Source organism: Octopus sinensis, linkage group LG12 (assembly GCF_006345805.1).
Source record: "Octopus sinensis linkage group LG12, ASM634580v1, whole genome shotgun sequence".
Lineage (NCBI taxonomy): Eukaryota > Metazoa > Mollusca > Cephalopoda > Octopoda > Octopodidae > Octopus > Octopus sinensis.
In genome coordinates this window covers 22,558,187-22,580,598 of record NC_043008.1, presented here as the reverse complement: position 1 = coordinate 22,580,598, position 22,412 = coordinate 22,558,187, and the positions used below count along the sequence as shown (strand labels likewise).

General features: G+C 38.7%; 1 protein-coding gene across 3 annotated transcripts in view; it reads left to right on the top strand.

The window, feature by feature from the left end:
- The window catches only part of LOC115217858 (phosphatidylinositol 4,5-bisphosphate 3-kinase catalytic subunit beta isoform), a 148,235-nt gene that overhangs the window by 68,242 nt on the left and 57,581 nt on the right, over positions 1–22,412 (top strand). For 2 of the 3 annotated variants that reach the window (XM_029787564.2, XM_029787565.2), the window contains exons 2-3: positions 11,520–11,685; positions 20,712–20,807. In XM_029787564.2, the coding sequence (XP_029643424.1) occupies positions 11,545–11,685; positions 20,712–20,807 (237 nt within the window). In that variant the 5' untranslated portion in view covers positions 11,520–11,544. Of the gene's footprint in view, positions 1–3,805; positions 3,853–11,519; positions 11,686–20,711; positions 20,808–22,412 lie in introns of those variants that run through there. The other variant, XM_036507812.1, reaches the window with a different exon arrangement.

Below are 22,412 nucleotides of genomic sequence, written 5' to 3'. Positions count from 1 at the left end.
ATATGTATGTATATATATATATATATATATATATGTATGTGAATATATATATATATATATATCCAGAATGCCATTTACACATATACATGTATACATGCTTATTCATGCATGCATACTAATGGCATGCTTAAGCATAAACACAGATGCGTGCAGTATACATATGAACTTATATATCAACCACATCACTTTTGTTTGAGCTTGAGAAGGCCAGTAAAGGTCATTGACATTGCACCCTGCCTCCTATGAATAGCATATTAAATAATGTATGTGTGTGTGTATACTTATATATGTATATATATATGTGTGTATATATGTATATATATATATATATATATGTATATACATGATATAGAATATGTATATGTGTATATATGATATCTATATATTTGTGTGTATATATATATATATATATATATATATATAGATATGTGTATATATGTATATCTATATAAGTATAATATATGTGTGGTGTATATATGTATATATATGTATGTATATGTATGATATATTATATATATATATATATATGTATGTATATTGTGTATATATTTATATATATGTATGTATATGTGTATATATTTATATAAATGCATATGTATATGTGTATATATTTATATAAATGCATATGTATATGTGTATATATTTATATAAATGCATATGTATATGTGTATATATTTATATAAATGCATATGTATATGTGTATATATTTATATATATGCATATGTATATGTGTATATATTTATATACATGCATATATATATGTGTATATATATATGTTTATATATATGTATATACATATATGTATACACACACACATATATGCATACATACATGTATATATGTATGTATGTATGTATGTATGTATGTATGTATGTATGTATGTATGTATGTATATATATGAGAACTGTTTTGTTAAACTGTGAAATGTCAATGACATTAGATCACAAATCACTTGCTCTTAAGGTTGGTACATATTTTTGCACATTCCTAAAGTATTCCTCATAAAAAATTTAATTCCGTTTAATTCTGTTTTTATATTTGAGAACCTGGAAATATTCTGTTACCCACAATAAGAATTTCATACACAGTCACATGGTTTCAAATTCTTCAAATTTGGGTTTAGTGAATGGTCAGTCGCATTGAAGGCGGTACTCAACTAGTCCCTTATTCATTCACCCTCACCTGCATTGCTAAAGGCAAATTTGGCCTTTGCTGGATTTGAACCTTTGCAGGTTTTGTACTTTTGCATGGTTGTGTGGTAAGAAGCTTGCTTCGTAACTAAAAGGTTCAAGGTTCAGTTCCACTGTGTGCCACCTTGGGTTGATTTCTTCTAGTAGAGCCTTGAGCTGGCCAAAACCTTGTGAGTGGATCTGATAGATAGAAACTGCAAAAGGCTCATTGTATAAATAAATAAATATATGTATACACACACACACACACACACACACACACATATATATATATATATATAATATATATATATATATATAATCTTTTCTCTTTTACTTGTTTCAGTCATTTTGACTATGGCCGTGCTGGAGCACCACCTTTATTCGTGCAAATCGACCCCAGGACTTATTCTTTGTAAGCCTAGTACTTATTTTATTAGCCTCTTTTGCCAAACCGCTAACTTACGGGGACGTAAACACACCACCATTGGTTGTCAAGCACTGCTGGGGGGGACAAACACAGACACACAAACATATCCACACACACACACACACATATATATATATGTACATATATACGACATGCTTCTTTCAGTTTCCATCTACCAGATCCACTCACAAGGCTTTGGTCAGCCCAAAGCTATAGTAGAAGACACTTGCCCTAGGTGCCACGCAGTGGGACTGAACCCAGAACTGTGTGGTTCGTAAGCAAGCTACTTAACACACAGCCACTCCTATGCCTATTATAATATATATATATTATATATATATATATATATATATATATATATATATAGATAGATAGATAGATAGACCTATATTTATCTGTGTTTGTCCCCCACCATCACTTGACAACTGATGTTGGTGTGTTTATGTTCCTGTTACTTAACAGTTCGGCAAAAAGAGTCTGATGGAATTTCACCCAACATGCTAAAGTTTCTGCCACCTCACCACCTTTGTGATGTCTATAATAATAATAATAATAATAATAATAATAATGGAATCAATAATAAGGAAATCAAAATTATAGATATTGCAACACCTGGGGGTGTGCATGTATGTGATAAAGAACTAGAAAACATTGCAAAGTGCCGGCTACCAAAAGATGAAATTGCAAGAATGTGGACTATGAGGAGAGTGTCTGTCATTCCAGTAGTTGTTGGGGCACTTGAAGCACAACAACCAAATTCGAGAAATGTGTGAGAGAAATCGGAATTGACATGAGAGCAGAGCAAACCCAAAAAACTGCTCTACTGGGGGCAGCAAGAATTTTGAGATTGGTACTTGGGTGTTGAATGACTTCCATGATAATTAACAACCAAGTATTAACCCTTTTGATACCAACCTGGCTGAAACCGCCTCTGGCTCTGTAGTACAAATGTCTTGTTTTCATAAGTTTTGAATTAAAATCTTCCACCAAACCTTTGTCACAATTTATGTTCCTAACACCAGCTTAATGGTAACTAAGTTATTTTATTAAATTCTTTGTTATATTTAAAATTAATTGAAAGAAACACAGAACATCTCAAAATAAATACTGTAACGAAAGGGTTTTAAGGCTTACCCTGTGTGACCTTTGACAGCAGGCTGCTGTCCGCTCTCATAGAATCTACCAGAACAAACAAGACTGAATGTTCTGAAAAGTAAAGCAATAATAATAATAATAATAATAATGATGATGATGATGATGATTTTAAATTTTGGCACAAGGCCAGCAATTTGGTGGTGGTGGGGGGTAAAGGCGTTAACATCAACTTCAGTGCTCAACCGGTACCTATTTATCAACCCCAAGAAGATAAAAGGAAAAGTCAACCCTCGACTGAATTTGAACTCAGAACATGAAGACAGACAAAATGCCATTTAGCATTTTGACTGGTGTCCTAACTATTCTGACAGTTCCCCACCTTTCTTGTAATTGTAATATGTATAAAAATTTCATTAATTTTATTTTAAGGGAAAGTTTGCCTTAACACAACAACTTATATGGATGGGCCATAATATTTGATTTTGTGTAATGTTGCTTTTGCTGGTATTGTTGTTACTAGTATCACTATTTTCAAAATTAGTTTTTAGGTTATTTTTTTCTGTTAACCATCTACTTTTACTTGTTCAACTATTCGTTTTCTCTTTCCTTTGTTGTGTGATTTGATTTTGTCTTGTCGTTGTTTTACCACCATTGTTGCATTTGATTATGTGGCTGCCATTTTGGATATAAAAATGTATTGTGTAGAAATAAAATTTTCAAATTTGTAAAACTAACCTATTTTTTTGTTATCTACTCTCTCATTTCTGAAGTATTGAGGGCAGGCCTTCCATTGGTGATTATAAACGCTTGAATAAATCATGTTTTGAGGAGAGAATGAAAACAATACCATCACACTACGAGAGTCAAATATAACATAGTATGATGATAATAATAATAATAATATAATAATAATAATAATAATAATAATAATAATATTTTTATTATTTCTAAATGAAGTGCAACTTGCATATATTTTGTAAGTTTGTTAGTTAATTGTATCAGGTGTAGTAATTGGACTGGTATGTATTTTATTGATCTCAGAGGATGAAAGGTACAGTAGTTCTGGGTGGGATTTGAACCCCAAACATAGTGGACATGAACCAAATTCCGCAAGGATACTTATCTAATGTTCCATGGGGTCTGCCAGTCATTCCTAAGGTATTTTTTGATGTTGTTATTATTATTATTGTTATTCAGGTCACTGCCTGGAATCGAACTTGGAATGTTGGGGTTAGTAGCCCGCGCTCTTAACCACTACGCCATATGCCCATGGCGATATTTCCCCGAGATACCTGATGAGGGCTGGAGGGTGTATCAGCCGAAACGTTGTGTTAACAACAAACAAGATGAGGACAAATATCCATCAAATGTAAATAATGTATATCTGTGTTTCATGCTGGCATGAGATGGATAGTCTGGCAGAGTCCATTGTGTCCAAGGACCACATTGAGCTCCAATGTCTGGTCTGGCATGGTTTTTGTGGTTGGATGTCCTTCTTAAGACCAACCACTTTACAATCTGAACTGGCTGCGTTTTTTTTTTTTTTTTGTGTGTGCCACCTGTACTATTGAGGTTGTCATGCAGCTTTCAGAACTACAAACTCTGGAGTTGTTGGGGTCAGCTTTAGGCTAGTGGACAAGGGTTTGAACTATAAGAAAAAGGGGGTAGTGCAAGTTCTTGTAAAGAATTTGCATGGTTACCCACATCTAAAAGACGGAGAGGAAAGAAAGAGACAATGAACAGTAGGCACTGTAAGAGATAGATAATAGCGATGAAGCTTAGATAACCTCACAAGGCACTAAGTGCTTGTATCTATCAAAGTCCCCAAATATGGGTCACCTAGTAGAAGGTGGTTTTGTAGAAGAGGGTTGGCCCTCTAGATGTGTGTTACTCAGGCTCAGCAGTGTGTGGAGATGCCCTGATGCCTTGTGAACTAGAACCTTTGTATAAGAATTAAACAGACTTTGACTTGGAAGAGCAGGAAACTACGAGAGTAAACTGTAAATTAATGGTAGAAGACAACAGGAACCAAGAAAAGCCATACATTTTCAGACTTTGGCATTGACGTACATGATATGGCACTTGAAAAAAATAGATAGGTAGATGGATAGATAAATAGAGAGATAGATAGATAGATAGAGAATGAGAGAGAAAGAATAAAAGCACAGCTATTGTATCATGTTTATTTTTTCTGCTTTGTGTATACATGGTCTCTACTGCGATGTCATTGTGTGTGTGTGTGTGTGTGTGTGTGTGTGTGTGTGTTCATTCATTTGTTTAGGCATACTTTTGGCCATGTAAGCTTGCGTTGGGAAGGATTTTATAGCAATGTTCTTTCTTCCTGTTGCCATCCCTTTCCTGTTATTTAAGTAGGGAATCTTAAAAATTCTGTTGGTGTTTGAAAGCACTGAGTGACCATTGGTAATATCATCAGAGAATGTAAACATTGTATCACCGTTTTTTGTTTTTTCTTGGCTCAGATAGCGAGGAGGAGTGAAGCCGTGGCATGTTGACATTTGTATGCATACATGCATACACACTTGTATCATGTGTGCACTCTCACACATGCATACACACTCATGCACACATACACACACACATGCGCACAGACACACACACACACACACACACACACACACACACTTGTATCATGTGTGCACTCTCACACATGCACACACACTCATGCACACAGACACACACACATGCGCACAGACACACACACACACACACACACACACACACACACACACACACTTGTATCATGTGTGCACTCTCATACATGCACACACACTCATGCACACAGACACACACACATGCGCACAGACACACACACACACACACACACACACACACACACACTTGTATCATGTGTGCACTCTCACACATGCACACACACTCATGCACACATACACACACACATGCGCACAGACACACACACACACACACACACAGACACACACACACACACACACACACTTGTATCATGTGTGCACTCTCACACATGCACACACACTCATGCACACAGACACACACACATGTGCACAGACACACACACACACACACACACACACACACACACACTTGTATCATGTGTGCACTCTCACACATGCACACACACTCATGCACACAGACACACACACATGCGCACAGACACACACACACACACACACACACACACTTGTATCATGTGTGCACTCTCACACATGCACACACACTCATGCACACAGACACACACACATGCACACATACAAGCATATACAAACACACACTTGAACGCAAAAACACAAACACAATTACATAAACATACACAAAAACAGCACACAAAGACAAACACACACACACATACACAAATACATACACACACATAAATGAAAACAAACACTCATACACACACACACACACACACACACAAATACACACAAACACAGAGGAATGTGGAAGTGCATAACTTAGTGGCTAGGGTGCTTGCACACATCATCATATTATTGTGGTTTCAATTCCTGGAGAGGGAGACATGTTGTGTCCTCGAACAAAACAATTTATTTCATGTTGCTCCACTCCACTCACGAATGAGTCATCCTACAACAGACTAGTGTCCCATCCATCCGGGGTGGGATATACATATATATGCCACAGATTCTGGGAAACCAATAATTTGAGCCTATGACTCAGGAAAGACCTTTGATCTGTTTTTTCTTTTTTTTGGCTTATTGGAATAAAACATTCATGATAGTGCACAGAATAGTGTATAGATAAATGTGTGTGTGTGTGTATGTGTGTGTGTGTGTGTGTATTATAGGTGCAGCAGTAGCTGTGTGGCAAGAAGGTTGCTTCCCAATATGGGTTTCGGGTTCAGTCCCACTGTGTGACACCTTGGGTAAGTGTCTTCTACTATAGCCTTGGGCCGACCAAAGCTTTGTGAGTGGATTTGGTAGACGGAAACTGAAAGAAGCTCGTCGTATATATATATATAGCCTGGGCAAAGTTTAGAGAGCTCTTACCCCTGCTGGTGACAAAAGGCCTCTCGCTAAGAGTAAAAGGCAGACTATATGATGCGTGTGTACGTACAGCCATGCTACATGGTAGTGAAACATGGCCGTGACAGCTGAGGATATGCGTAAGTTTGCAAGAAATGAAGCCAGTATGCCCGATGGATGTGTAATGTCAGTGTTCATAATCGTCAGAGTGTAAGTACTTTGAGAGAAAAGTTGAACCTAAGAAGTGTCAGTTGTGGTGTGCAAGAGAGACGGCTGCGCTGGTATGGTCATGTGACGAGAATGGCTGAAGATAGTTGTGTGCAAAAGTGCTACACCCTAGCAGTTGAGGGAACCTGTGGAAGAGGTAGACCCAGGAAAACCTGGACGAGGTGGTGAAGCACGACCTTCGAACTTTAGGTCTCACCAAGGAATGACTGAAGACCGAGTCCTATGGAAGTGTGCTGTGCATGAGAGGACCGGCAAGACTAGTCAGGCCATAACCCATGGCCCCTACCTGGGACGTAGTCAGTCCACCTGTGCATACCTTCCTTCTTGTGACACTTGTGAAGACCTGTTGAGGCAAGTGAAAATCAAAACAAATCAAAATAGATGAACATCAATGGATTTGTATCTTTGTGGTACCAGTGCCGGTGGGACGTGGCACATAAGAAAACCATCCGAACGTGGCCGTAGCCAGTACCGCATCGACTGGCCTCCGTGCTGTGGGCACGTAACAAGCACCATCCGATCGTGGCCGTTTGCCAGCCTCATCTGGCACCTGTGTCGGTGGCACATAAAAACACCATCCGAGCGTGGCCGTCTGCCAGCCTCGTCTGGCACCTGTGTCGGTGGCACATAAAAACACCATCCGAGCGTGGCCGTCTGCCAGCCTCGTCTGGCACCTGTGTCGGTGGCACATAAAAAAAAAAAAAAACACCACCGAGCGTGGCCGTCTGCCAGCCTCGTCTGGCACCTGTGTCGGTGGCACATAAAAAAACCATCCGAGCGTGGCCGTTTGCCAGCCTCGTCTGGCACCTGTGTCGGTGGCACATAAAATCACCCACTACACTCTCGGAGTGGTTGGCGTTAGGAAGGGCATCCAGCTGTAAAACACCGCCAGATCTGACTGGACTGGTGCAGCTTTCGGGCTCCCACAGACCCCAGTTGAACCGTCCACCCATGCTAGCATGGAAAGCGGACGTTAAATGATGATGATGATGATGATGATGATATATATATATATATATATATATCTGTATGTATTTGTGTATCTGTGTTTGTCCCTCTGCCATCGCTTTACAGTCAATGTTGGTGTGTTTACATCTCTGTAACTTAATGGCTCGGTGAAAAAGGACCGATAGAATAAGTTCTAGACATACAAAGAATAAGTCCTGGGGACGATTTGTTTGTCTAAAGTCAGTGATCCAGCATGGCCACAGTCAAATGATTGAAACAAGTAAAAGAATATATATATATATATATATATATATATATATATATATACATACATACATACACACACCAGATAGCTGTTGTATGGTGAGCTTATGCAGTGCTCACACAAACAGGTAGACCTAGACTGATATACAAGGACACTCTGAAAAAAACAAATGACATTAGTCCATGTGAACTTAAAGCCTCTGCTTCAAACAGATCGGCATGAAGGTCTCTCACCTCATGAGTGGGAACTTCCTTTGTGAAAGACTGGCAACAGTGTCTTGAAATTGAAAGAGACAGTTGTCACAGGGCAACGTCCACCTCAATCCAGATAATAGACTATCATTGTGACATCTATGGCCATCTTTGAACTTCCAGCTCTGGACTGCAGAGTCACATGCATCCTTACTGCTGGGAACACAGAATTTGTTAGTAATGGATACCGATGGACTACTAACAACAACAACAACAACAACAACACACACATATATGTATGTATGTATATATATATATTTCTTTTTTTTTTTGCTTGTTTCAGCTCAGAGCTGTGGCCATGCTGATGCACTGCCGTTTATATATGTATATATATATATATATATTTTACTTGTTTCAGTCATTTGACTGCGGCCATGCTGGAGCTCTGCCTTTAGTCATGCAAATCAACCCCAGGACTTATTCTTTGTAAGCCTTGTACTTATTCTATTGGTTTCTTTTGCAGAACCGCTAAGTCACGGGGACGTAAACACACCACCATCGGTTGTCAAGCGATGTTGGGACGACAAACACAGACGCACAAACACACACACATATATATATATCTATATTTATACATATGTACAACAGACTTCTTTCAGTTTCCATCCACCAAATCCACTCACAAGGCTTTGGTCGGCCCAAAGGTATAGTAGAAGACACTTGCCCAAGGTGCCATGCAGTGGGACTGAACCCGGAACCATGTGGTTGGTAAGCAAGCTACTTACCACACAGCCACTCCTAGCAATAACATTACTTTTAATTCTACAATTATATACCACCTTTTAAGACCAATGCATGTTTCAACAGCACAAATTAGTAACCATTGCAATTGCAACCCCACTATAAAACGGTGCAGTCTCTTCAGGGTCCTAACTTGATATCCCTCGGTATTCCCCCATTGGACGATTTTCTTTTATAAACTCTGCATTGTATAATGTAGAGTTGTCCATTAAGTCAGATGCAAACAATCTCTATTTCAAGTTCTTATACACACATACACACATGTGTGTGTTTAGTTTGTGTAGACAATAATGTGTTCATGTGTGTGTGTGTGTGGTGTGTGTGTGTGTATGGTAGCTTTCATCATCTCACACCTTTTTGCATTCCATTCTCTTTTCTTTTTGACAGAGGCACAGCCAATAGATAAACCCCCCCCCCCCACCGGCTCCATGTCAATTATTCGACCTATTTATCAATGTCATATACATTGTATCCTTGTCCTAGATTTTTCTCTGGCTGATATCAAAGCTCTACCTTGTCGTCATGGCAGGCTGCTTATTAATAAACAAGAAGGGTGTATACAGTTTTAAAATTCAATCATCCTAACAATATGTTGTATGACATGACACAGAGAAACAACCAACAAACAAGAAAAAAAAATGAATGTAAAGGTACAGAGTGGGAAATAAATTCAAACAAAAGAAAAACAAAATAAAACATGTAAAATAAAACAAACCTACTTTTTTTGTTATTTTATTAACATAAAACTCTTATTTATTGTTTTTTTTTTAGTTTGATTTTTATTTTGACCTTAGTTTTGTGTTATCTGGGGTAGACATATCTCTTAACAATCTTTTGGAAATAGAAAATAACCCTATTTTATGAAACTCGTTTGTGGTATTGAAGTATGGTAAATGGTGATGAATTAGAGCATAACGGCTTTATTTTTTTTTCTGTGTTTGTATTCTACCCAGGTGTATTTAGTACTTTCTGGAATTTTAACTCTGGACTTAATAAAATTTAAGAGTTGTTATTGTTGTGTTTGGCTTGAGGCTTGAAATGAAACCCTCTCTTCAAATCGAAACAGATATATTGTGGAAAAAAGCATTTTACTAATTTAATTATCATCATCATCATCATCATCATCGTCATTGTTGTTGTCTTCATCATCGTCATCCTCATCTGTTTTCCATGCTGGCATGACTTGGACACATTGACTGGAGCCGTACCAAGCTCCAGATATCTGTTTTAGCATGGTTCTATGGCTGGATAAGGCGGCGAGATGGCAGAATCGTTAGCACGCCAGGCGAAGTGCTTAGCGGTATTTCGTCTGCCGCTACGTTCTGAGTTCAAATTCTGCCGAGGTCGACTTTGCCTTTCATCCTTTCGGGGTCAATTAAATAAGTACCAGTTACGCACTGGGGTCGATATAATCGACTTAATCCGTCTGTAGTCCTTGATTGTCTCCTCTGTGTGTAGCCCCTTGTGGGTAGTAAAGAAATAGGTTCTATGGCTGGATGCCTTTCCTAATGCCAACCACTTTACAGAGTGTACTGGGTGCTTTTTATGTGGCACCAGCACAGGTGCTTTTTACATGGACCCAGTACAAGTCCTACTTACATGGCACCAGCAAGAGTGCTTTTTACTTGGTACCAGCATTATACTAATTCAATTATACTGTAGAAAAATCATTTTACTAATTTAATTATATTGTGGAAGAATCATTTTAGTAATCTCTCTATATATAAATGGCAAAATGTCTGCATGCGTGTCCTTTATACAAATCCACAATTTTTCACTTAGAGGGCTCACACTTTCTATGGTCATTCAAAACCGTCCAAGGGTGGTCGTGCACATCATTACATTTCCCCAGTCACCCCGCAAAGCCATTAAAAAATCAATAGAAATGACTTTTTTGTGAATTTTTTTTATCCCAAACCCAATCAAAATGCCCGAAACTTGATACGCCAATTGAATGCCAGCTAGCTGTATGTGACTGGTCGGAGATTTGGACAGTACTCGTGTGTATGTGTGCACGCACACAGCTGTATATGCATGCACTAGCATTATGACCTGGCATTGCCGGGTCATACTGCTAGTTTGATTATATTTTGGTAAAACTATTCTATGTAGTTTAAGAACACACACAATGACTGTAGCTTCTATTTTCATTTTATTTTCCCCCATCATTCAGCAACTTGAGTATTGTGGATGTGTGGTTAAGGAGTTCACTTCCTAAGCACATGGTCCTGGGTTCAATCCCTACTTGAATAAGTGTCTTCTTCTTTAGCCCTAGGCTGACCAAAACATTTTGGCCAGATTCTCATATATACATACGTATGTGTTGCACTGGCTGTTGTTATCATTTTTATTGTTGTGTTCATCTGAAGTACTCTTAAATATCTAATTAGTGTTATTTATTTATTTTTTTTGCAGCAAAGTGTGCGGACTGCATGACGCCATGGTTGTGGTGTATGTGCCCGATGTGTCTTCGGCAGTCGATAACAAGGGACATATTATTTTTGACTTTCTCATGCCAAATGGGATCCTCATTACGATGAAAGTAGACTTTTACTGTGCTACATTTGAAAAAATCAAGCAGGTAAGGACAAATAGTTATAATAAGAATTTCGGTTTTTGCTGTCAGGATTCTTGCTTCATGGGAGAATTAACAACTTTCTCATTGTCATTGATGTCTAACTCTAGGTCAGCTCTGAATGAGCAGACTAAACAGAGCTAGAATCAAAGGCTTGCCAGCCTTGACTATCAAGCCTTTTTGTACATCAGGGATCATATTGTCTTATCTGTCCATATCCTTCTTTTCTTTCAAACAGCAGGGTGTAATTTGAAAGAGGTTTGGCTGATATTTCTAACAGTTTGAGCAACTATGTTGAGCTTCTACTCATTCGTTTGGTTGTTGTTGTTGATGTTGTCACTAGCATACTCTTTCAGTTGGAGAGTTGGCACATCACTCATTGATGAAGAAATGTTGTATACTTGTTAGGTATTGATGCGATTGTTCCAATAGAAATTCAATGTGTTTATCCTTCCCAGCACTGCTGCTGGTGTGTTTATGTCCTTGTAACTTGGTAGTTCAGCAAAACGTGACCAATGGTATAAGTACCAGGTTTCTTAAAAAAAAGCACTGAAGTCAATTTGTTCGACTTAAATTCTTCCAAGAAATGCCCCAGCATGTTCACAGTGTAATGACTGAAACAAGTAAAAGGAGATAAAATTATATATATATATACTAGCAGTATCGCCCAGCGTTGCTCAGGTTTGTTTCGACCCTCTAGAATTGGAATTTTTGATAAGTAAAAATGTTGCATTATGTAGCTTGTTATTCTCTTTAAGTGAACATTTTTCTGGTTGAAATACACTGAAAAATGGCGACACACCAGTAAAAAAATCATAAAAAATAGGGATTTTCATAGAAAAAAAGCACCTTTTTGATGTAAATAATTTTTGGTGTTAACATGGCCTGATTTGAATTTCTACGGAAGGAAGAGCAAACCTTCTTCTATCATACTCTCAATTTTGGTCAACTTGCGCCGCAGGGTCTCGGAGGAGATAGTGTTAGTTGAAGGCTACCAAACCTGCCACACACAGGCAACTTCAGATTTACGCCTATGAGGATTTACTTTCCCAATGAAACTCGGTTTTTTCTCAAACTTTTTCTCAAACCTTTTATAATGTGATAAAAGTGATTGGTGTAGCAATTGTACGCGGCTGAAGAAGGCTTGTGATCTATCTGTTATATCAATTATGCATTGACATAAGAATAAGTTGTTCAATAAAGCCCGAAACATATGTACCGCAAAATCCTTTGCGTCCTGTTTTTCATTTACTTCATTTGATACATATATCCTATCACCTATGCCACTAGCTGGCATATACAGGTGCTTACACTTATCAAGTATTCACCCTGAATTTATATATATATATATATATATATATTATTTCAGTGTTTTAAAATTTTTGCATTGAACATTCAATCAGTGATGTGCTTTGTTTATTAACCATCTTTTCTGCATCAAACTCTTTTCACGTGCATCAGCAGGTTGCAGCCTGTGAGATGCAGCACAAATTGTAAGCATGTTTTATCTCTGCGTGTCTGTGAGTGTGTGTATGTGTGTATGTCTAAGTATATGCAAATATTTACCTATTTATCTGTCTGTTTGTCTGATGACACATGGAGGTGATGACAAATGACTGAACCGTTTGGCAATTTGCTGTGCTTACGAAGAACCATCAAGCTAAGTGAAATAGTAGTTGTCATCAGTGCCAGTGACAGGTGAAAGGCATTCATACCAGTGACACATGCAAGACACTTGTGCCACTGACACATAAGAGGTACCCATACCAGTGATACATAAAAGGTACCTATGCTGGTGACATGTAAAAGACACTCGGTATCCTGTATTTAATGTATTCCTTTTACCTTTTATGTGCCGATGGCACATAAAAACCACCATACGAGCGTGATCATTACATGTGTCACCTTACAAGCACTTGTGCTGGTGGCATGTGAAAAAACATTCGAGCGAGGTCGTTGCCAGTGCCGCTGGACTGGCTCCTGTACAGGTGGCACATAAAAAGCACCATTTAAGTGTGGCCCTTGCCAGTACCGCCTGACTGGCCCTCGTGCAGGTGGCACATAAAAATGCACCGTTTGAGCATGGCCGTTGCCAGTACCACCTGACGTAAAAGCACCCACTACACTCTTGGAATGGTTGGCATTAGGAAGAACATCCAGCTGTAGAAACTCTGCCAGATCAGATTGGAATCTGGTGCAGCCATCTGGTTCGCCAGACCTCAGTCAAATCGTCCAACCCATTCTAGCATGGAAAGCGGACGTTAAATGATGATGATGTTTTAATCATTGGACTGCCGCTATGCTGGGGTGCTACTTTTAAAAGTTTTAATCAAACAAGTACTTAATTTTGTGTTGTCTGATTACCCAGCCTACTCTGTTGAGTGGTTGGCATTAGGAAGGGCATCCAGCCTTAGGAATCATGCCAAACAGACCTTGCCAATGCTGGTGCCATGTAAAATGCACCCAGTTCACTCTGTAAAGTGGTTGGTGTCAGGAATGGCATCCTGCTGTAAAACCTATGCCAAACAGACCTCACTGTGTAAAAATCACACAGTCCACTGGTAATGTGGTTGGCATTAGGAAGGACATCCAGCTGTAAAAACCATACCAAAAGAAACCATGAAGCCTGGTGCAGTCCTCTGGTTTGCCACCCTCTGTCAAACCATCCAACCCATGCCAGCATGGGGAATGGACGTTAAATGATGACAATGGCATACATGCACTCTTACATGCACACATACACAGAGCAAGAGGTTGATAGACACTTGCATAAACTATATTTTACTCTGAATTCATATATATTTGAGTTGGAGTGCTACCTACCCACAATCCTAGAAAATAAAATGAAAATAAAAATAAAAATAATAAAACCAATAAAATGCCAACAAAAAACATAAATAAAATGTCGAAATGATTTTTACAAATGTCAACATTTAAACTAAAATGAATTGCTGTGTCTAGAAATTAAAATATAACAGCCCCAATGATTAATGAAATATTAAATATATTTAAATAACTGCAGTTGAAATGCGTAGAGTTGAAAGAAACCTATCTACTCCACTGCATTAGATTTAACATTAGACAAAAAAAAAAGTTTTTTTTTGTTCAAGTATGTTGGTTGGATGGACAACTTGACAGACGTTTATTTGGTATATGTATGTGTGTGTGTGTGTGCATGTACATCTATATGTGTATGTGTAAATGCATATGTATATACACACACACGTACACACAGACATATATTTATATATACATACGTATTTACTTGCATATGTACATGCATGCATATATATATGATGATTTCTGTTTGTTGTGTTTTTTATCTTATTTATATACATATATCATCATCATCATCATCATCATCGTTTAACGTTCGTTCTCCATGCTAGCATGGGTTGGACGGTTCGACCGGGGATCTGGGAAGCCAGAAGGCTGCACCAGGCTCCAGTCTTATCTGGCAATGTTTCTACAGCTGGATGCTCTTCCTAACGCCAACCACTCCGTGAGTGTAGTGGGTGCTTTTTATGTGCCACCTGCGCAGGTGCCAGGTGAGGCTGGCAACGGCCACGGTCGGATTGGTGTATTTTATGTGCCACCGGCACGGAAGCCAGTCGAGGCGGTGCTGGCATCGGCCACGAGTCGGATAGTGCTTTTTACGTACCACCAAACCAGGGATCCTGGCTGGTTCAATTCGATTTCGATTTCGCTTGCCCCAACATGTCTTCGCAAGCAAAGGGGGTTGGCATGGGTGCCTGTCGTACGGTCGGGTTGGTGTATTTACGTGCCACTGGCACGGAAGCCAGTGGAGGCGGCGCTGGCATCGGCCACGAGTCCGATAGTGCTTTTTACGTACCACCAGACCAGGGATCCTGGCTGGTTCAATTCGATTTCGATTTCGCTTGCCCCAACATGTCTTCGCAAGCAAAGGGGGGATGCTGTGTGGTAAGTAGTTTGCTTACCAACCACATGGTTCCGGGTTCAGTCCCACTACGTAGCACCTTGGACAAGTGTCTTCTTCTATAGCCTCTGGCTGACCAAAAGCCTTGTGAGTGGATTTGGTAGATGGAAACTTAAAGAAGCCCGTCGTATATATCATCATCATCATCGTTTAACTTCTGCTTTCCATGCTAGCATATGTATATGTGTGTGTGTGTGTGTGTGTTTGTGTGTCTGTGTTTGTCCCCCCAACATCACTTGACAACTGATGCTGGTGTGTTTACGTCCCCGTAACTTAGCAGTTCAGCCTAAGAGACCGATAGAATAAGTATACTAGGCTTACAAAGAATAAGTCCTGGGGTCGATTTGCTCAACTAAAAGCGCTGCTCCAGCATGGCCACAGTCAATTGACTGAAACAAGTAAAAAAAGTAAAAAAAAAAGATAGTATCAAATCTATGCATATATATATACTTTATTTTAAGCAGCAGAAAATTCAACAAAATCTGTTACTCTGAGTTTCTCGTTGCCGTTCATCAGACAGTTTTTGCTAGAATGGAACTTATATATTAATTCAATCTATACTCTTACAAACGCTACACCTTTAAAAAGAAATGGACTTGTTTGATTGGCCCTTTAGAAAAAACGGTCAATCTTCGAGCGATAAACAAAAAGGTCAAAAATATATGTATATATATATAAAAAAAACTTATAAAAATTATAAAATCCGAGGAAAAAACCTATTGCCGTTAATGAAGACAGTACAAATTAATGCATAGAAATTAAACCTGTTATAAATACTGCAATACATATTTATATTAAAATCTACATATATATATCAACATACACAAAAGGATGCGCGTAAACGCCATACATACATATACAGACGTATGAATATGAATCTAAATTATACACATAAAAGCATGTGTACATATATTCACGCAAACCGTCTCGCACGCAAGCTAAAATTCATCTATGTAGCAATTCTCATATACTGAGCAAGGAGGGGGAACGAAAGAAAGGGAAAGAGAGAAAAAGGAACGAAGGAGGGGTGGGGAAAAAACTTGTAACGATGTTATTGGCATCTATAGAGACCAGTATACATACACAAGTTTGAATTGATACATATACATACCGTCATGTATATGTGTGCTTAAGCACAAGCATACTTTCACTTACACATACACAGATATGCATGCTTACAAATACATATGCTTTACTATACACATACTTATATAAACATTCTAATTTTGACAACATTGCTTTTTTTTAAAAAAACATTGCTTTTAAAAAATGGGTGCATTAATACAAATATATACGAAAGACATATAAAATAAAATATAACATCCTATTTTGGGTCATTTATAAATAATCAAGGTAATCCTATGCAATACAATAACATGAAAACAAAGTTTGTAGGTTTTTCCTAATATATATGTAGAAACATAAGACTTTGCTATAAATCCGTCGTAGCGCTCAAGAGTCAAAATCAAAATCAAAATCAAAAATACAAATATATACTCTATCCATATGGTATATTTATATTCGACATTTTAAATTTAGCCGCGTGCCTACATAAGTTCATTAACTCACTTCTTTGATTCAAAGAATTATTGTCTTTGAATAAGATGTGCATTTTTCCTAATAGGCAAAGTCTGCACTTGAAATTATATTTGTAAGCTCCATGCCTGTATGGTGCCGCCCTGTCCAGAATGCTCCAAGTCACGTTGAAAGGTGGGGCTTCCTTTTCTTTTAGTTCCCAGACATATTTTGCTAGGCTGGTTTTCTTCCTATTCTCTGGGTATTTAAAAGAATTCTTATGAGAATAAAATCTTGTTTTAAATGAATTTTCTGAAGCCCCTGTGTATGTCTTGTATTCCGATGAGCCTTCCACTTGCACCTTGGCTCTATAAACTACTCCTTTCACTAGACATTTCCCTTCTAACGGACAGGAGCTTTCGTTTTTGAAATTACATTTCTTAATGGGCTCGGCACCATGTCTAATCTCAATTAGCTTCCTATTATGTTGGCTAATGTAAGAGGCGAAATTTCTGCAACAAGAATAGCTAACCTTCAGGGTTCTTCTATTAATATTCTGTAGAATTTATGACCCTGCTTAAAATGCTTAGAGACTAATCTCAAAAATTCCTTACCTATATTAGTCTTTACGGCCAAATTGAAAGCCGGGTTGAACCACAAAACTTTCCTGGTCCTAGTTCTTCGTGCAGCATTATTATTAGCATTAAGCTGGTTGAACTGGATCTTCTCCGAGAATCCACTATTCTTTAATGCGCTATCGTAATAAGGTGCAGCATTATGGAATGCTGCCTCGTCCGAAGAAATTGAAGATATTCTTCTACCTACATTGCTGACTAAGTTGCTAAGGATAACTGGTGGATGGTTCGAATCTTTGCTAATATACGATAGCTTTTCATTGGGCTTACGGAAAGGTTTAAATCTATCCGATCTTACATTAAAATTTACGTCTAAAAAATCTACACTATTCAGGTTAGCATCTATCGTAATCCGTAAGCCCATCCTTTGAAAGAAAGCTATAAGGTCCTTCCTAAGTCTATCTGATTCATGGCCGTTTAGATTATGCGTGGCTATAAGGCCGTCATCCCTATATAAACCTGCATCTATAAATGGGAATTCTATTTTTAGATTATGGAGAATAAAGGCTCCTATGAGCATACATAATTCAGCCCCGTCGTATGCCCCCATCGGTACATCGAAAAGAGAATCCTCAGTCTTCTTAATCCAGGTGGAATCCTCGAAAAAAAGAAGCGATTTCCTCGCATGCATAATAATTTCAATTTCCGAGCTATCGATGTTGACATACTGCTTGGCGAAGTCCAATGCCCTTAGGAGCAACGTCCTAGATATCGACGGGTAAAAGTCAATAATGTCGAATTGTGTGAAACTACAATTATTCTTATAGCTAATACCTTTAAACCACTCTATAACTGACTTACTATTCTTCCAAATTCTCAAGTCTACTTCACTGTCTAACTTAACTAAAATACGGTCCAAAATATTTTTGCTAATAATTCCTATCTCAGTTTTAGCCGGATTTATCAATCTACATTTGGGGTTTCTACTAAAATTGTCTTTATGGTCTTTCAGAGTAATAAAAGCTGGTCGTGGTGAAAGGTATTCAATCCTATCGCTAATCTTAAGATCGTTAGCTATTCCTCTTGCTTCTAAGTTCACCTCTTTGTATATATTTTCTGCTGCTTAAAATAAAGCATATTACTCTACCACTGGTATTTGAGTACTCTTTTTTCCACCTTGTTTCACATTTATGTGTTTACTCCGGTATATATATATATATATATATATATATTATATATATATATATCCATATATATGTGTATATACGTATGCTAACATGTACATATGACACACACACATAAATATTGTATCTATGCATGAACAAACATACTACATATATATGTGTGCACACATGCACAAACACAAACACACACACGCACACACACATATTCTCTTTCAACAAGGGCAGTGACCTGTTATTTAGGTTTATTTCACATCGTTGTCAACCTCTTCTTCAGACACATCCAACTAATATAGTTTGACATGTGGAAACTCTAATTTAATAGGCCCCCACTGGAGCAGTTGTAGAGGAATTCGGTCTACAACAGTTTATCTATGTGTGTTTGTATGTGTGTGTGTGTGTGTGTATGGCTGTATGTGTCTGTGTTTGTATGTGTGTGTGGTTGTGTGTGTGGTTGTATGTGTGTGTGTGGTTGTATATGTGTGTGGTTGTGTGTGTGTGTGTGTGTGTAGTTGTATGTGTGTGTGTGTGGTAGCATGTGTGTAGTTGTGTGTGTTTAATGTGTGTGTGGTTGTGTGGGTGTGGATGTGGTTGTTTGTGTGTGGGTGGTTGCATGCGTGTGTGGTTGTGTCTGTGTGTGTGATTGTTATATGTGTGTGTGTGTTGTGTGTGTGTGTGTGTTTGTGTGTGGGTGGTTGCATGCGTGTGTGGTTGTGTGTGTGTGTGTGGTTGTATATGTGTGTGTGAGATTGTTGTGTGTGTGTGTGTTTGTGTGTGTGTGGTTGTGTGGGTGTGGATGTGGTTGTTTGTGTGTGGGTGGTTGCATGCGTGTGTGGTTGTGTCTGTGTGTGTGATTGTTATATGTGTGTGTGTGTTTGTGTGTGGCTGTATATGTGTGTATGTGTGTGGTTGTATGTGTGTGTGTGTGGTTGTGTGCATGCTTGTATATGGTTGTGTGTGTGTGAGATTGTTGTGTGTGTGTGTGTGCATGTTGTTGTATGTGTATGTATGCGTGTGTGTGTGGTTCTAGATAAATTGTTGTAGATGAATTCATTGGATAACACTGGAACAGCCTTAATAAACTACTGCACTCACCTGATCACGACATAACAAGTGTGTGTGTGTGTGTGTGTATCCTTACCTTTTGATTTAGTCAATAGACTGTGACTATGCAGGGGCACCACCTTGAAGGCTTCCTGTTGCCAATCCTCACCTGTTTCCAAATAAAGTAATATTTTCTCATGGCCAGACAAATGTGCAAACGAATGATGCTGCTCATATGATGGTGGCAATCATTTTAGAACTACTATATGATGCCAAGACAAAGCGGCGAGCTGGCAGAAACGTTAGCACGCCAGGCGAAATGCTTAGCGGTATTTCATCTGCTACTATGTTCTGAGTTCAAATTCTGCCAAGGTCGACTTTGCCTTTCATCCTTTCGGGGTCGATAAATTAAGTACCAGTTACGAACAGGGGTCGATATAATCGACTTAATCCGTCTGTCTGTCCTTGTTTTTCTCCTCTGTGTGTAGCCCCTTGTGGGCAGTAAAGAAATAATAATCGTTAGCACGCTGGGCGAAATGTTTAGTGGTATTTCGTCTACCACTACGTTCCAAGTTCAAACTCCGCCGAGGTCGACTTTGCCTTTCATCCTTTCGGAGTCGATTAAATAAGTACCAGTTATGCGCAGGGGTCAATATAATCGACTTAATCATGCCTCTGACCCATGCAAACATAGGCAAGAGGACGTAAAATATATAAATCAGTATTTCATTTCTCTCTCCATTCTCTCTCTTTTTACAGGACTTATGGCTAGAAGCATCGAAGCAACCACTTTATTTTCTACTTCGGAGCTATGAGGAATATGCCTTCCAGTTTATCAACAACCAAGGGAAAAGGGTTCGTTCATTTTTTAGTCTTTGTTTTGGTTTGGCATGGAACTTATTTCATTTCTATTCTTCTATTTTATTTTTGCAGCATGGAAGGTGTTTATAAGCCATTTAAGAAACACACAAAAACCGTTAGTTTCACTTCAACATTTAAATTTAATTTGTCAAAAGCAACGAAAATATTTTGACAAATTAAATTTAAGTGTTGAAGTGAATCTAACGGTTTTTGTGTGTTTCTCAAATGGCTTATAAACACTTTCCACGCTGCAATTGTTTACGTTCCAGCACACGATCTCAGATCAAGTCACTCGCTATGCAAGTACATCTCCGTAATATTTTATTTTTGTTTTTGATTTATGACTATTTTTCCAGGTATGTGTTTGTAAGATTTTCTCCATTTTCTTTCTTGTTTCTCTTCCTCTTTCATCTGTCATTCAGCTTCAAAATGCTTTATCACAGTGGAGATGGAATGATACCAGCCAGGCTTATCCTGAGCTTCAATGCCCCAGGGTTTGGGATCGATTCCGGTCAGTCTTAGACTTTGCTTCAGCTGATCCTTGTATTGGCAGAGGGGACAGCCATAGAGTCTTCTTACAGTGGAAAGTTCACCGTATAAAATTTGACGCGGCAGCCTGGTTTCTTTTGTAGAAATAGAAAAAGGAGGCTGCAACAACCAAAGCCTCCCCGACAGATCCCTTGTGAACTTTGCAACAGATGCTTCCATGCAAGAATCGGCCTCATTAGTCATCAGAGGCATAAACACGGACAGAAGGGAAGGTGTTGCCAAGAAGAAACCAAATAAATTATCGGACACATGATAAAACGCTGCCGTTGCCAATGACGACATTTGTAGGATGATTTTAATGTGTTGGTGAAATTGATGTTTGAAAATTTATCGCCTTGTGGATAAGGTGTCAAGTTTACAATCATAAGTTCATGGGTTCAATTCCTGGACTGGGTCACGGCAAATGAGGAGGTGCCTCATGGAGATGAGAACCGACTGGGATTTTGCTTGACTGGTCACCTGGTGGGACCCGGGAATATACTGACAAATGATGAATGTGGAAACACGCTGCAATGGCATGTACCTATTTCTTTACTACTCACAAGGGGCTAAACACAGAGGGGACAAAGAAGGACATACAAATGGATTAAGTCGATTACATCGACCCCAGTGCGTAACTGGTACTTAATTTATCGACCTCGAAAGGATGAAAGGCAAAGTCGACCCCGGCGGAATTTGAACTCAGAACGTAACGGCAGATGAAATACCGCAAAGCATTTCGCCCGGCGTGCTAACGTTTCTGCTAGCTCGCCGCCTTCATGGCACATACTGCCACACCAGCAATGGCACGTACCACCACACCTGATCTGACCCAACCCATTAGTTGGGCAGTGAAGGACAACTTCCATGATTCTTTAGTTTCTCATAGCCTCTAAGAATTATTACTGCTTAGCACAGAGTAAGGTTTTGTTTTGCTACAAATGTTACACTGGACATAAAATTACATCAGTGGTTATATTTCGGAGTCATCTGCACTCTAACAGAGGACAGAGGTCAATCAAGTACATTAATGTCATTAGCTGAAACATACAACATGAAATGCGTGTTTCT